Here is a 15862-nt window from a genome sequence, read left to right on the forward strand (position 1 = left end):
GTATTAGATCAATTATATGTGCTAAGATTATATAAGTTTGACAATATACTAAAACAATCCAGATAGAGCATATAATGTTAATGTTCTGTTTAAGAACAGAAAAATTACATGGATATATAGTTTAGTTAAGAAATATTATTTTAAGTGAAATCACTGCTTCTAAAGAGGGAAACTGAGAAGACAAATTTTCATTTATATATTAATGATTCTACCAATAATAACTGATACTTAACATGCAAGGAACTGAAAATTTTCTCAGGATTTCATTTATGAAATTATTAAAGTGCCAAATAATGTCTTTTTGGAACAAATGTGATGATGCTTTCTTTTTTCCCCTCCCTCATGCAAGAATAATCAAGTGTGTGAATCAAAAGCCAAGGACACAAAAGCAGGATGAAAATGAAAAAGGGTACTTACTGATGAATAGCTTGCAAGAATTTTCTTTGATGTTTTCTTACTTTTGCATGATCTATCTTTTTTACAAGCTTTGTGTTTTTGTAAATTAGCCATGTTTCCCTGAGTACATTGGCAGCTGCATTTTTCACCTGTTAAGAAAACAAACAGAGAAGCAGTTGATAAATTCCAGAGCGGAATCCTTTATAGCTTCACTGGGAGGCATATTCTTCATCCCACTGATCGCAGCGAGTTGTAGCAGTCTTGAATAACTATTACTCAAAAACTCTGTCTTGAATATCTGCCTTTTTAGAAGTACCTGTTTCTGCCTAGGAACACTTAAACTGAAATATTAGAGATACCGATCACTTTCTGTGCTAAACTCCATCCTATCACATCAAAAACCTTCTTTTTCTTATATTCAACTGTGTTTCTCATTGAGGTGCTGATTTCTCTACCTTGTACTGCTATTATTGTCTCCATGTTCTTCATTTCCCCAGAGAAAGGCAAAATGCCAGAAAGACAAGATTAATCTTGTCCCTTGCAATCTTGTTTGGTATTTCTGGCTATGCACTAAAGGAAGGGTATATTTCCACTGCTGAAAGTATGAGTAGGCCCAGCTACTGTAGGCTCCCAGAGCAACTTAGCAATTTATAAGCTTGTTAACACACTTTAATTAACTGGCAAAGAGTTTATCTTGTCCTGATTTTGTTGGAAATTTAAATACATTGCCTTTCAAATGGATGGGACAAACGAAAGGATGAAAGCATTATAGTACCATTGCCAAGGCCTATTCCAGCTGATAGAAGGCATAAATACTTTACTAGTGATATCAATCACTTGCTTTTTTGATTAAAGTCTTCAAAATATCCTGAGAGTAGAGCAGATAAAGGCCCAGTCATTGACAGATTTTGTCCCCTTTTGCTCACACTACAGGATGTGATGACACTAGAGGTTTCACTTGCACTTGTTAATAACTTATTCCAAGAAGTTGTTCTGTTTAATTCTTTAGAGTCATGGATGAAGGGCATTTCGCAGAGAGAGCCACAGGCTTATGGGCTGCAAGGTGGGAAAGAAAACATTTTAAGAAAGGCAATGCATGTCAGTTCCAGGAAACAGCTAATCTAGCTAGTCTTGTAGGACTTTTTTTTTCATCTATTATTAAAGTCCCTTTTAGCTCTTAGATTTACAATAAGATTCTTACAGTTATACTAAAATTATAGGCCCGAGCAAACTTTTTTTTTCCCACTTTAACAAAGAAAACATCAGGTTAGGGGCTAATGGTGAATCCTTCTTTTGTGATGAAATTTTTTTTCTTTTTTTCTTTTTGAGTGAAATTGTATTGATAGAAATCATTTCAAGAAAATGAAACCGGTTTTTAGGAGTGACCTTTGTTCAAAATGTGCTTTCTCTGGATATCTGTGAGACTGTGTGCCTGGAGAGCATCCTCAAACCAACAGGAAAATGACTGAAAAATTAGATGTCAAGCATGCAAGTGTATATAATTAAAACGTCACTATACATAGTGAAACTATTTATTGGCTTCATCTTCGTGATTACGCGAACACTGTCCTCTCTCTCATAAACCTTTGGGAAGGCTTTTCCATCTAATGCTCGTGTCCTTTTCACAGGTCAGGAAATAGATGCAGTATAAATTGCCGAGGTTTGACAAATTTGTTTTTAATGAGATAGAAATGGGAAGTAACTGTGGGCAGTTGGGGGGAGTTGTTGAGACAGACCCTTCCCTGCTAGGATAGAGAAGGGTCCCTGCTTAACTGAGGGCTCAGCATCTATAGATGTCTGGCAGATTGGTGAGGGATCTTTGCTCTTATGAGTTCAAGGCACAAAGGAGGAGCCCAGAACCCATATTAGTGAGGAAGATGGAAAACTAGGCAAAACAACAACAACAACAAAAAAATGGTAAAAACTGATGGGATAGGAACACAGGATAGTAAGGTATAGAATATAGCAAGTGTTTTGATCTGGATTTGCCATCTACAAAGTGCAAACGCCAAATTACTTCTTCTTTTTCTTTTTGCATGGGCGGGCACTGGGAGTCGAATCTGGGTCTCCAGCATGGCAGGTGAGAATTCTGCCACTGAACCACCATTGCACGGCCCCAAATTACTTTTTATGTCCATAAACTTGAGAAAAGGAGATTTACCACTTATCCTTGAGGCATTTAAAATGGTTTTCCCTTGGGAATGGTGGGGGATTGGTTGAAAGAGAGAAGGGAACCTCAGTTTCAAAGTTCAGTGGGGCGAGTGACGCGTCAGAGGCCCTTATGTTTCAGGCTTTTTATTCACTATATACTCATTTTAGCCAAATTTTTCACCTGAAAATGAAATACTTGCAGTTGCTTTTAAAAACTTTGAAATACATGCATTTGTGACAACCCCTTTTGAACCCCCTGGTTAGGTTTGCAAACATAGGAAGAAAGCTTTCAAATATCATTTTTAACTCTGACTTTTCAAAATGGTAGCCATAAAACAATATTTCCATGAAGAATAAAGAAACCCCAATCTCTTGCCTAAATGGTCAGATGTACTTCTAATGCTTGGTTTTTCTTTTCCCTCAGGTAGTTGGAAGGTTAGTGAACAAAGGGCAGTGAGAAGGCAGAATCAAGAGCATCTCCTCAGTGTTCTACAAATTTGAACAGTTGGAAATTGTTATATGAGAATTATATGCAAACTTATAGGAAAAACAGTCTATGCATAATGATCACTTAGATGAGTGAAGTTGACTTAGGTAGAAAGTTTTCTTTGTTCCCTCAATAACTCTGCCATATAATCATCTACTAACATAACTGCTGTGCTGCCTTACTTCTCCTTCCAGGGCTTTTACCAATTCTTAGGGAGCAGGGGTCATGTCCCCCATCTTCATGTCTCCCTAGCTTGGTGCTTAGGGCATAGCTGGTACTACATATCTGTCTGTGGTGTTACACTGGGTACCACAGTGTACACGATTTGCATTATAAAAACATCTAATATAAACCATAGATAATACTATATCCAAGGACCCTTTTAATAAGGGGGCTGTACAGGTTTAGAGAAGAGACCTGAGTTTGAAGTGAATAAATTCCACAAATTAATTAACCCCCTACCAAATGCTAGATACTGTGACAAGTGACCAAAGGGGATGCACAGATAGCACAGCTATGAAAATTTTGAGGGGTATTTCTTGAGCAGATTAATGAACCAAATTCTGAAATACAATTTATTTCCTATTCAAAAAGTGAGGAAAGCAAATGAAGGACCTTTGTTAAAAGGGACACCCCTTGGCCCAAGCACACCTGCTTTAAACCATGAAGGCTCAATGCCAATTAAAATCTTTCATTAGAATATTTTGAAAGGTATATTAATAAATATTTTAATAAGAAATTTAGAAAACAAAAAATCCCTAAAAGAAATCATATTAAAAGTAATAGCTCTTATCCAGAAATCTTAAGAGCACTTTCAAAAGTATAAAGGCCAGGAAATAGTATGTTAATAACTAGAATAATTATAAAATACTGAAGCCATAGGAGGTAAGAAATAATATATTTTTAAATCTAAATACTTAAATCTAAATGTTTTAAGTGATGTTTCTGAAACATCACTTAAAACAGAATGATGTTTAACTGAAAAGTTTGCTGTGTTCAAAAGTTATATGATAAAAGTAATTGGAACATTGTCTATAAGGCCTTTTTTTTTTTTACATTTTTCCTTTCACTTTTTTACTACTTTGTTCTTTTTCAACTTATATTTCCTTTTCTTCCTCTTGCCTCGCCTCCCACAGGCTTTTTAGTGCAATCCCAAATTCAGTGAGAAGGAACATAAACTTCGTCTAAAGGAAGGGAAAACCTTTAGACAAAGTTTATGTTCCTTCTCACTGAACTACAATAAACTCGTGCCACACAGGTGGTGGGTGATGTCTCTATGAAACCCACCACATGTGAGGCAGTGCTGCTAAGCCTGCACACATGTGCCCTCCATGGCTGCTCACATAGCGGTGGCTTGGATTTGCACATCCCTCTGAAATCTCTCAAATCAGTTTCTTTAGACCAGGTGGCTGGGTGAACATTGTGGCTGTGGAATAGGGCAAAGCCAAGTGAGGCACGCTTGCTTTTTTTTTTTTTTTTTCTTTTTAACCCACCTGGCTAGGTAGCCAAGGACAATGTAAATGTTACAGTAGTTTAATTAAAGCCCTTAGAATATCTGTTTAGTTAAGGTATGCACAAGAAACAAAATTATATAACTATATAATACTGTTCTGATTATGGATCTTATTGAGAATTCTCAGCAGCATTGGAAACACCCACAGTTGGGCATTAATATGCATTGTTGTCCTTTGTGGAACATCTAGCTACTTTAAAAATTATGTCAGAGTTCTCAGAATTGCTTAAATGAAAGTTTTCATGAGGATGAGGGAAAACTCCAAGATTTCCTTTTAGTTCAGACCTGAATGAACAGTAAAATATTTCCAAAAGCTGTAGCATGCTAAACACATTACCTCTATGCGATGACAAATTTCAAATTCATGAAATAGTTGGCCCTGTTTTATTAAAACAAGTATTGGTATTATACTTTTATTTTAAAGTCATTTGATTATTCTGGGTATGTGTAACTCCTGGCCATTTCTGAATGGCAGATAGGCATGTAAACTTTTAGAATTACACAGAACAGTCTCCCTTAATGCAGGTGTACAATGAACAGTATGTTCCGTTCTCAAATACAGTATTTTGTTTAATGTAGCCATTCAGAAAAAATTGTTGCTCTGAAACTTTGTATGCAGTCAATATTTTTTCATGGAAATTGTTCAACTAAGAGACACACAGTGAAAAGCTCAGAGAGATATAGTGTGTTCCTGGGAAAAAAAACCCATGTTGGAACATTTGGTATATATTTTCCCGTAGTCAAATTCAGATTTCAGATTGCTTGTCACCATTACTCCTGTTAACCATCTGAAAAATTATTTCTTCTACGTAGCATTTCTGGGAATAGCTGTATTTTTCTATAATAACACATGACATCCTTGATTTGTATTTGTAATTTCTGTGTATTGCTTTTTGAGGTCCTTGTTTATCCTTGATTATTCTCTAGAAATTATTTGCGAATGCTCAGTATTTTAAAATTATAAGTGGGTCCATTCAGAGATTCCATAAATAACCAAATGAAATCAAGTCTAAATAAATTAAACTCATTAAGTTGATGACTTTGAATGAAATAATGAAGAGAGGACTATAAAAGGTCTATTATTTTCCTATGCCTTGAGTACAATGGAATGGTACCACAAAATCATACATTTATGTTTGATCCCAATGTCATTTTAACATTTGCACCTCTACTTAGTGACCATAATTTTTTTTACTGTTGAGAAGATTTATATGAAAACTTAGGGACTATGATATTTAATGTATTTTCCTGCCTACTTAAAATCTTAAGTAGGCATTAAATTTATTAATTCCTGAGATAATGCATATTCTTCCTGATAAAGTCATTTAGATTATACAAGGGAACTTATGGAAGTGCTCTTGTGGTACTGTGCAAAACTGAGCTCTGAAGGACCAAAAGACACCCAATAAGATGCACATACATAAATTCTGCCATGACTTCTGGATTACATGTCAACTAATAATCTGATATCTAATTATTTTATGTCCTAGTCTATCTTTGAAAGCAAAAAAAAAAAAAAACCCACAAAACAAAAAAACCCAACCCTCTATTCAGCTTCTCATTTATTCCGCTCTCTCTCTATCATCTCGCTTAGTAATGCTCACAAGTTTTGAGAAAATTCAGAGGTTGGGAGAGAATGAGAGGAAATCCTGTAGAGTAGGTGACATTCAGAGGTGGTAAGTATAGAGCAAAATGTGCAGGTGCAATTGAGCAGATTTGGTAGTCTAGTGTGGACTCACTAACTGGTAATAAGTTTCACGACAGTGTCTGATAGGTAAGACTTAGAGAAGCGTTAGCAGGGCAATTGGAATTAATATTATATACGCCACATAAGTAAATATTTGCATTAAAATGATGTATTAGGAAGTGTTGGCCAAATTAGTCAATGTCACTCCTATACATACAAAAAAATCACAAGACATTAAAAACACTGACAATTGCATCTTTGCTTGAAATTTCTATTGATTCTATTATGGGGAATGTTACCAAATGGAAACATATTTTGCTATTTCAATGCCAGTCTCATTGGATTCCACTTTGGTGAATAGTCATATAGCAGAAGTACTGCTATAAGTGATTTTTGGTTATTTCTAACCTTGGTATTCTGGTGTCTTGACTGACACTACCCAAGACTGGCTAAAAATTTAGTCTAAGAAAAATATTTCTCCTCTTACATAGCTTTCTATCTTGAGATAATGACTCTGAGCAAGTTATCTAGCCTCTCTGTATCTTAGTTTCCTTACCTGTAAACAGGCATAATCATAAAACTTCCCTCATAAAGCTGCTGTGGATATGCTTGGACCAATGTCTGGCACTGAGTGAGTGTTCTGTAAATGCTGGAATTACCATTTTTCTCAACTTTTAATGATAACCAGATGGTCATCTCCTATCTAGGTGCTATACAATTTTTGATATCTCTCTGATGGCCTTTAAATCATGTCACTAACTTAAGCTCTTAAAAGTGGTTGTTTCTTATTCATCTGTGCATCCCCAAACTCCTACAATTATGTTGACACTGTGCTCCTTCCTATTCGATCCAATATACTGGCCTCTGCTTGCATACTGCAAACATAAATGCATCACATTAAAATAGATTTGTGTAATTTATTTTTGTCCTTGAGCACCCACCAAAGTTGTCCAATTATTTCCTAAACTGACCTAATGTTAAGAATACTCTTATTTTCACAATATGAAAAAAATATGCAATTGTTTCTAAGAATGCTTCAACTTTATAAATAATGTAATTTCACGTTCATGTGCAGATGTCAAAATAAAAACTAAATTGCTCAACGATGAAAAAACTATTCCCTTTGAAGACAGATGGGTGGTGATAATGGCCAAACCATATATAAAAATAGAACCGTGACCCTACCCCGGTAGCAGTCAGACATTGCTCAATAAGGGCCAAATCCCTAATTAATAAAAAAAAAGATATAGGGAAGATAACTTACTCTTTTAGTCAGCTGAGTATCCATCATGAAATTGTGCACGTGTTTTTCTGCTTTGGTAAGTTCTAGCTTTCTTGCCACTACAGCTACCACCAGAGCTGTACAACCAGCACCCTGAAATGAGAGAGAGTACCCCAAGGAATTATTACTTATTGTCTCGGCAACATTAAAAATGTTTTGTGCCAAATGCATAAGTTTCTCAAGATTGAAAAAACTCTGTTTTTTCAGGGTCTTCAATGATTATTCCAGAAAATGCATGGTCAATAGAAGCAAGCAACACACCTTTAGTTTGAGGTTAAAAAAACAACAAACAAAAAACAGTTCATGTATTTTAAGAACTAAAGCATGATATCTTAATAACATGTATCTCTTACAAGAAATGGTCAAAAAGCAACTTGCTGCATTGCCAGAGACTTTAAACAACAGAGCAAATAAAGTTATAAACCTATAAGTATAAAGAATAATGAGTAAGCTAGCATAACTGCATGGAGTAGAAAAAAACTTTCTTCTCTAAAGAGTAAGGTTCCATAATCTTCTGTTAAGATGACACCACCAAGCCTTTAGACCAATTCACTGCAATATACCAGGAATGAAGAGTTGAGTCATTTCAGCAGACAAACAGCTTGAGAGTGTCCCATACATACTGGAAGAGATCACAGGAGGATCACAGCAATCTGATCCTGGTCAACAGGGGTATATGGCATGCCCAAAATAAGGGATAAGCTTGCCCTACTATTTCAGAGATCCACTGCCACTAGGAAAGGCAGGGACCAATTGATTTTGAAAAAAGCCACAGTGCTTTTTTTTTTTTTTAATTAGGCTACTGTGCTGCTCTTTGGGAAGAGACGTGTGACACTATGTGGTACCCCAAAGATAATAGTTGTCCCTCTTTGTGGGATGCTATGGCCATCCCAAGGTGTGAAGTGTAAGAGTCTTCCGTGTTGAAAGACCTGTGATTGATCAGAAGGCAAGGCCATGTTGTCACTACCAAGTCACCAGTCCTGGACACGGCCAACTGTCAGGGAAGGAGCCAGCTGAGGACCTTCTGGAGGGACCTGTGAAAGGGAAGTCCAGACATCTAGACAGAGTCAATCCTGAGAGGACCACAGAGCAGCAGAGGTTGCCAAGCCAGTTTTAGTGGGCAGATAACAAAGACCAAACAGACATGAGCCCACTGAATACAAACATAAAAGTAGGATATTATTATACATGTGGATATTTCACGAGAATCATATCTTTGTCAATTAATTTCTAATAACATTTTCTTTATATTGGCATATAGGGGCAGGGGGCTCATAGTATAGCCATATAAAAGAGAGCCTCAAATTCCCATGAGATAATATGGTTTCTCTCATTGCCAGTAAGTCTGGCAAAAGGCTTCATTTGTGTCTGAAAATCATTAGTTAAATAATAGCAACTTTGAACCTTAAAAACATGGTGGTCAATATCTTAAGTATCTAATATTTGGATAAGGAATTATATAAATTTAATTCATAGGATAATGAGTGTATTAAATTTTATTTTTAAAATATTTAGATGCAATTTAATGTTGGCAAAACATGGTAAAAACTATACATTAATCTAATTTTAATATTTTTAAAAATGATCCACATTGAAACAAATAAGACAACTTTGAACACAGATTATCTCTCAAGAGTAGGAATATTGGTAACTTATTTTGTTCTTTGTACTTTCTGTGCAGTCCAAATTTTCTACGATAAATACATATTACATATATAAATACAAAATTATATATTTATAAACTGAGACTAATTTGTGGTTTTAGAAAACATATAACCTAACCCTTATGTATCTTTTCATTTACCTTTAAAAAATTCAACTAGTAAAATGATCTTTTATGTATACATTTCACTATACTTTATTATAAAAAATAAAATTAGAACATAAATGTTCATGAATTTCAATTATTTTATTTGAATTAATAAATTGAGTCAGTAGTGGACCAAAGAAAGGGTTCTTTGGCCTAAACGAATGCTACCAGGAGGGACAAGAGTGCAGAGGAAAAGAGAAAATAAATTCACTTGCCCTGTCATATCACAGCCTGAAGACCATAAAGACATGGCCTTAATAATAAGCCAATGATGCTAAAGTAAGATATCTCCAGAGATTTGAACATTCTCTTCTATTCAGCTTCATAAAGAAATCTGTATCAGAAATGAAGTTGTGGGCGGGCCACGGTGGCTCAGCAGGTAAGAGTGCTTGCCTGCCATGCCCGCATGCCCGAGGACCCGGGTTCAATTCCCAGTGCCTGCCCATGTAAAAAAAAAAAAAAAATGAAGTTGTATTGACCATGTAATCAGAGAAAGAGCTAGTGGGTATTTAGAAATTATCTGGTTTACCACCTTGACGTTAGAGGTACGACAACTGTAATCAGGTGATTATGAAATTATAAGCCTTGATTAGTGCTGATATTTTTCCCCTCCTTTACTTCACCTCACAATACCAAGCTGCTTATCATATCAATTCTCTATATATTTAAGGTCACATGTATTCATATTTGTAGTCATTTCCACTATCCCTGATATAATAGGATGCATAGTATTTCAGAGTAAAATAAACTCAGGTCGATCTTACTTTATAGGATAGAATCTTAAAGTATGAATGTTTAAAATCAAGCATAATACACAACTTTTTTCTTAATTTTTTCAAAATTTTTTTGCTTAATTAGAGAAATTGTGGGTCTATAGAACAGTAATGTATAAAATACAGGATTCTCATATACCACCTCATCATTAACACCTTGCAGAAGTGTGGAACATTTTTTAAAGTTGATGATAGCACATTTTATAATTGTTCTATTAAATGAAGTCCATGGTTTAACTTACAGCTCTGTTTGTGTAGTGCAGTACCATAAATTTTTTTTAAAAAATTCAACTGTTACCACTTATACAATCTAACATTTCCCCTTTTAATCATATTCAGATATATATTTCAGTACTGTTAGTTGCATTCACACAGTATTGCACTACCATCACCACCATCCTTTACCTCAACATTTCCATTATTTCAAACAGGAACCATGTATAGTTTAAACCTTGACTTTCCATTATCTATCTGGGCCTACTCTCCTGGTAACTTATATTCTAGATTCTGACACTGTGAGTTTGCTTATTCTAATTGTTTCAAATGTCCTTTTGTGTCTGCCTCATTCCACCCAACATGATGTCCTCAAGGTGCATCAGTTTGTTGAATGTGTCAGGACTTTATTCCTTTTTAAGGCCGAATAATATTCCATCTTTTGTATATACTGCATTTTATTTATCAATTCATTAACAGATGGACGCTCAGGTTACTTCCACCTTTTGATAATTGTGAAAAATGCCATGATGAGTGTTGGTGGGCAAATATCTGTTTAAGTTTTTGCTTTCAGTTCTTCTGGGTATATACCTAGTAGTGGGATTGATAGGTCATATGGTAGCTCTATATTTAGCTTTCTGAGGAACCATCAAACTGTCTTCCACAGCAGCTGCACCATTTTACAGTCCCTCCAGCAATGAATGAGTGATCCTATTTCTCCACATCCTCTCTAACACTTGTAATTTACTATTTTTTTAATAGTAACCTTTCTGGTATGTATGAAATGGTGTCTCATTGTGGTTTTGATTTGCATTTCTGAAATGGTTAATGATGTTGACCATCTTTTCATTTGCTTTTTAGCCATTTGTATGTATTCTTTGGAAAGATTATGCAAGCCTTTGCCCATTTTTTAGTTCGGAAATTTGTCTTTCTATTGTTAGGTTGAAGGATTTCTTTATATATCCTGGCTATTAAACAATTATCAGATATGTAGCTTACAAATATTTCCTCCCATTGTATAGGTTGTCATTTTACTTTCATGATAAATCTGTTGAAGCACACTTTTTAAAAAAAATTTTGATGAGGAACATTTATTTTTTCTTTTCTTGTTTGTGCTTTGGTTATAAAGTCTAAAAAATCATTGCCTAACAAAAGATCCTGAAGATGCTTCCCTAGGTTTTCTTCTAGGAGTTTAATAGTTCTAGCACTTATATTTAGGTATTTGATCCATTTTGAGTTGATTTTCGTATACGGTGTGTGTATTAGTTTGTTAAGCTGCTGGAATGGAATATACAAGAATTGGAATAGCTTTTAGAAAGGGAATTTTAAAAGTTGCAAGTCTGCAGTTCTAAGCCTATAAAAATGTCTGCCATGGTTAGGAACATGTGTCAACTTGGCCAAGTTGTGGTAGCTGTTTATCTGATTGGGCAAGTACTGGCCTGTTTCAATGAGGACATTTCATAGGATTAGGTCATGATCACGTCAGCTGCATCCACAGCTGATTCCATTTGTAATCAGCCAAAGGGGAGTGTCTTCTACAATTAGTGATGCTAAATCTAATCACAGGAAGCCTTTTTAGGAGGACTCAGAGGAGACAGGCCCCATTTCCTGCTTGGGCTGGTGAGCCTCTCCTGCGGAGTTCATCCAGACCCTCCATTGGAGTTGTCGGCTTTACAGCCTGCCCTGTGGATTTGGACTCTGTGTTCCTGTGGTCACGTGAGACACTTTTATAAATTTTATATTTGCAAGTGTTCCCTGTTGATTCTGTTTATCTAGAGAACCCTAACTAATACATCTTGGTACTGGGAGTGGTTCTTAAGAAACAGAATCTTAAAAATGGGTTATTATGAATGGTTTTCTACTCTGACTGAACTCAGAGACACTAAGGACTCTGATTCCAGTAATCAGAATGACACTCCCAATCCATGGAGTGAGTTGGCAAAGGAGATAGTCAAAATATCATCATTCGATTCTCCTAATGCTTCGCTTATATGAAGCCAGACTCTGGGGGATAATGTTTTTGACACCTTTACAGAGTTTTGTAGAAATAAGAGTTATAGAGATGTTGGTTGTTGTTGTTAAATACACTGGCTACATTAAGGGGTGAAAGGGATGGGCTTAAGGCTTCAAATGAGAAGCTTCAGTGCTGTGTGAAAGATGTAGAAGTTTCTATGAGTATCCTGAAGGAAAATCTTATTTCCTGTAGCCGTAGACTTGAGATCTCTGAAAATCAGACTCAGAATCTTATTGTTAGAGTAGCAACTTTACAACGTAAACTGAAATCTCAGTCTTGCATGGTGTCTGCCGTTAAAGTGAGGGCATTGATTGGAAAGGAGTCGGACCCTGAAAAATGGGATGGTGACATATGGATTGATAATGATGTTGGGGGTAAGGTTGAAACCCTAGACCATGCTGAGCCTTCTCTAGATAACCCTCTAATAGTCTGCCCTGAGGACATAGCTGCCCGACCTCCAGCCTGCCTTGAGGAATTGGCCACCCAACCTCCTCCTGAAGGGATTAGCCCTAGAGGGATTAATCCTGTTTCACCAGATGAAACTGCAAATGAAGGCCCTGAAGCAAATGGCTTGGAAGATATTTCTAATTCTTTTCATGACCCACCCCCACCACCCCTCATTTCTTCCAGACTAAAGTCCCAACAGGCCCCTAAAGGTGAGGTACAAAGTATCACACATGAGGAGGTACGTTATACTCCAAAAGAACTGTGTGAGTTTTCCAATTTATATAGACAGAAATCAGGGTAATAAGTATGGCAATGGATTTTAAGGGTGTGGGATAATGGTGGGAGGAATATAAGGCTGGATCAGGCTGAATTTATTGATATGGGCCCACTAAGCAGAGATTCTGCATTCAATGTTATAGCTCGAGCAGTTAGAAAAGGTGTTAACAGCTTGTTTGGGTGGTTGGTTGAAACACGGATCAAAAGGTGGCCAACATTACCTGAGGTTGAAATGCCAGAACTGCCCTGGTATAATGTAGATGAGGGGATCCAGAGGCTTAGAGAGATTGGGATGTTAGAGTGGATTTATCATGCAAAGCCTGCTCTTACACCCCAGGAATGTCCAGAGGATGCACCTTTTACCAGAACAGTGAGAAATAAATTTGTGAGACTGGCACCATCATCCCTCAAGAGCTGTGTAGTTGCACTTCTCTGTAGGTCAGATATTACTGTAGGAACTGCTGTCACTGAGCTGGAATCCTTAAACACAATGGGGATGACAGGATCCCGAGTTGGCAGAAGCCAGGTGGCAGCACTTAATCACCAAAGACAGGGTAGACGCGGCTATTATAATAGACAGCAAACTCAAAGGAGGCGTCAAAATTATATGACACGCAGAGATTTGTGCCATTGGCTAGTAAATCATGGGGTACCTAGAAATACAATAGATGACAGTCTACTAAATTCTTGTTGGAGCTGTATAAACAAAAGAGTTCTAGGTCAAGTGAACAGAAGTCTAACCTGAATTACAAAAACACAGAGTCACGGCCCATTAATCAGTTTCCAGACTTGAAACAGTTTACAGACCCAGAGCCCCTTGAATGAAGGGGAGGCCAGGTCCCTTTTGGGGAGAAACCTGTTACACTGCCACAAATTTATACTGTTAATCTTCCTCCAAGCCTTCCCCAAGGAGATCGACAGCCTTTTACCAGGGTACCTGTGCATTGGGGAAAAGGAAATAATCAGATATTTTGGGGATTATTAGACACTGGTTCAGAAGTGACATTAATTCCAGGGGACCCAACACATCACTCTGGACCACCAGTCAGAGTGGGGGCTTATGGAGGCCAGGTGATCAATGGAGTTTTAGCTCAGGTTCATCTCACAGTGGGTCCAGTGGGCCCCCAGACCCATCCTGTAGTTATTTCCCCAGTTCCAGAATGTATAATTGGCATAGACATACTGAGCAACTGGCAGAATCCCCACTTTGGCTCTCTAACTCATGCAGTGAGGGTTGTTATGGTGGTAAAGGCCAAGTGGAAGCCACTAGAACTGCCCCAACCAAGCAAAATAGTAAATCAGAAGCAATACCGTATTTGGAGGGATTGCAGAGATTACTGCCACTCTTAAGGACTTGAAAGATGCAGGGGTGGTGATTCCCACCACATCCCCGTTCAACTCTCCTATTTGGCCTGTGCGGAAAACAGATGGGTCTTGGAGAATGACAGTGGATTATCGTAAACTCAACCAGGTGGTAATTCCAATTGCAGCTGCTGTTCCAGATGTAGTATCATTGCTTGAGCAAATCAATACATCCCCTGGTACCTGATATGCAGCTATTGATCTGGCAAATGCTTTTTTCTCAATAGCTATTAGTAAGGACCACCAGAAACAGTTTGCTTTCAGCTGGCAAGGTCAGCAATATACTTTCACTGTCCTACCTCAGGGGTATATCAACTCTCCAGCCCTATGTCATAATCCTGTTCGCAGAGACCTTGATCGTTTCTGCCTCCCACAAGACATCACACTGGCCCATTATATTGATGATATCATGTTGATTGGGCCTAGTGAGCAAGAAGTAGCAACTACTATATATTTACTGGTAAGGCATTTGCGTGTCAGAGGATGGGAGATAAATCCAACAAAAATACAGGGGCCTTCCACCTCAGTAAAATTTCTAGGTGTCCAGTGGTGTGGGGCATGTCAAATATCCCTTCTAAGGTGAAGGATAAGTTGCTGCATCTGGCCCCTCCCACAACCAAAAAAGAGGCACAATGCCTAGTTGGTCTTTTTGGATTTTGGCAACAACATATTCCTCATTTGGGTGTGCTACTCTGGCCCATTTATCGAGTGACCAGAAAAGCTGCTAATTTTGAGTGGGGACCTGAATACGGAGTCTCTGCGACAGGTCCAGGCTGCTGTACAAGCTGCTCTGCCACTTGGGCCGTATGATCCAGCAGATCTAATGGTGCTGGAAGTGTCAGTGGCAAATAGAGATGCTGTCTGGTGCCTTTGGCAGGCCCCTGTCAGAGAATCACAATGCAGACCCCTAGGATTTTGGAGCAAAACCTTATTACTGCTGCAGATAACTACTCTCCTTTTGAGAAACAGCTTTTGGCCTGCTACTGGGCCTTAGTAGAGACTGAACACTTAACCATGGGCCACCAAGTTACCATGAGACCTGCATTGCCTTTCATGAGTTGGGTGTTGTCTGACCCACCAATCCATAAAGTTGGGCGTGCACAGCAGCACTCTATTGTAAAATGGAAATGGTATATACGAGATAGAGCCAGAGCAGGTCCTGAAGGCACAAGTAAGTTACATGAAGAAGTGGCACAAATGCCCATGGTTTCCACTCCTGCTGCCACATTACCTTCTCTTTTCCAGACCATAGCTATGGCCTCTTGGGGAGTTCCTTACAGTGAATTGACTGAGGAAGAGAAAACTCGGGCCTGGTTTACAGATGGTTCAGCACGATATGCAGGTAACACCCGAAAGTGGACAGCTGCAGCATTACAACCCCTTTCTGGGGTGTCCTTGAAGGACAGTGGTGAGGGGAAATCCTCCCAGTGGACAGAACTTCGAGTGCACCT

At 37.7% G+C, this 15862-nt stretch overlaps 1 protein-coding gene and 1 long non-coding RNA gene across 8 annotated transcripts in view; one reads left to right on the forward strand and one right to left on the reverse strand.

Moving 5' to 3' along the window:
- The window catches only part of LOC143665491 (uncharacterized), a 99845-nt gene that overhangs the window by 60920 nt on the left and 23063 nt on the right, over window positions 1-15862 (forward strand). Inside the window, exon 4 of one of the 7 annotated variants that reach the window (XR_013167011.1) lies at window positions 8315-8817. The exons of 4 other annotated variants lie outside the window; for them this stretch is intronic. This is a non-coding gene — a long non-coding RNA (uncharacterized LOC143665491). Of the gene's footprint in view, window positions 1-2971; window positions 3089-7723; window positions 7959-8314; window positions 8818-15862 lie in introns of those variants that run through there. 2 more of the 7 variants (XR_013167008.1, XR_013167009.1) reach the window with 2 other exon arrangements.
- KCNN2 (potassium calcium-activated channel subfamily N member 2) overlaps window positions 1-15862 on the reverse strand; it is a 155565-nt gene that overhangs the window by 8955 nt on the left and 130748 nt on the right. Inside the window, exons 5-6 of the mRNA XM_077138923.1 lie at window positions 7499-7609; window positions 418-545 (exon numbers count right to left, since the gene is read on the reverse strand). Coding sequence (XP_076995038.1) covers window positions 418-545; window positions 7499-7609 — 239 coding nt within the window. The remainder of the gene's footprint in view (window positions 1-417; window positions 546-7498; window positions 7610-15862) is intronic.

The sequence above is a fragment of the Tamandua tetradactyla genome, chromosome 21 (genome assembly GCF_023851605.1).
Source record: "Tamandua tetradactyla isolate mTamTet1 chromosome 21, mTamTet1.pri, whole genome shotgun sequence".
Taxonomy (NCBI): Eukaryota; Metazoa; Chordata; class Mammalia; order Pilosa; family Myrmecophagidae; genus Tamandua; species Tamandua tetradactyla.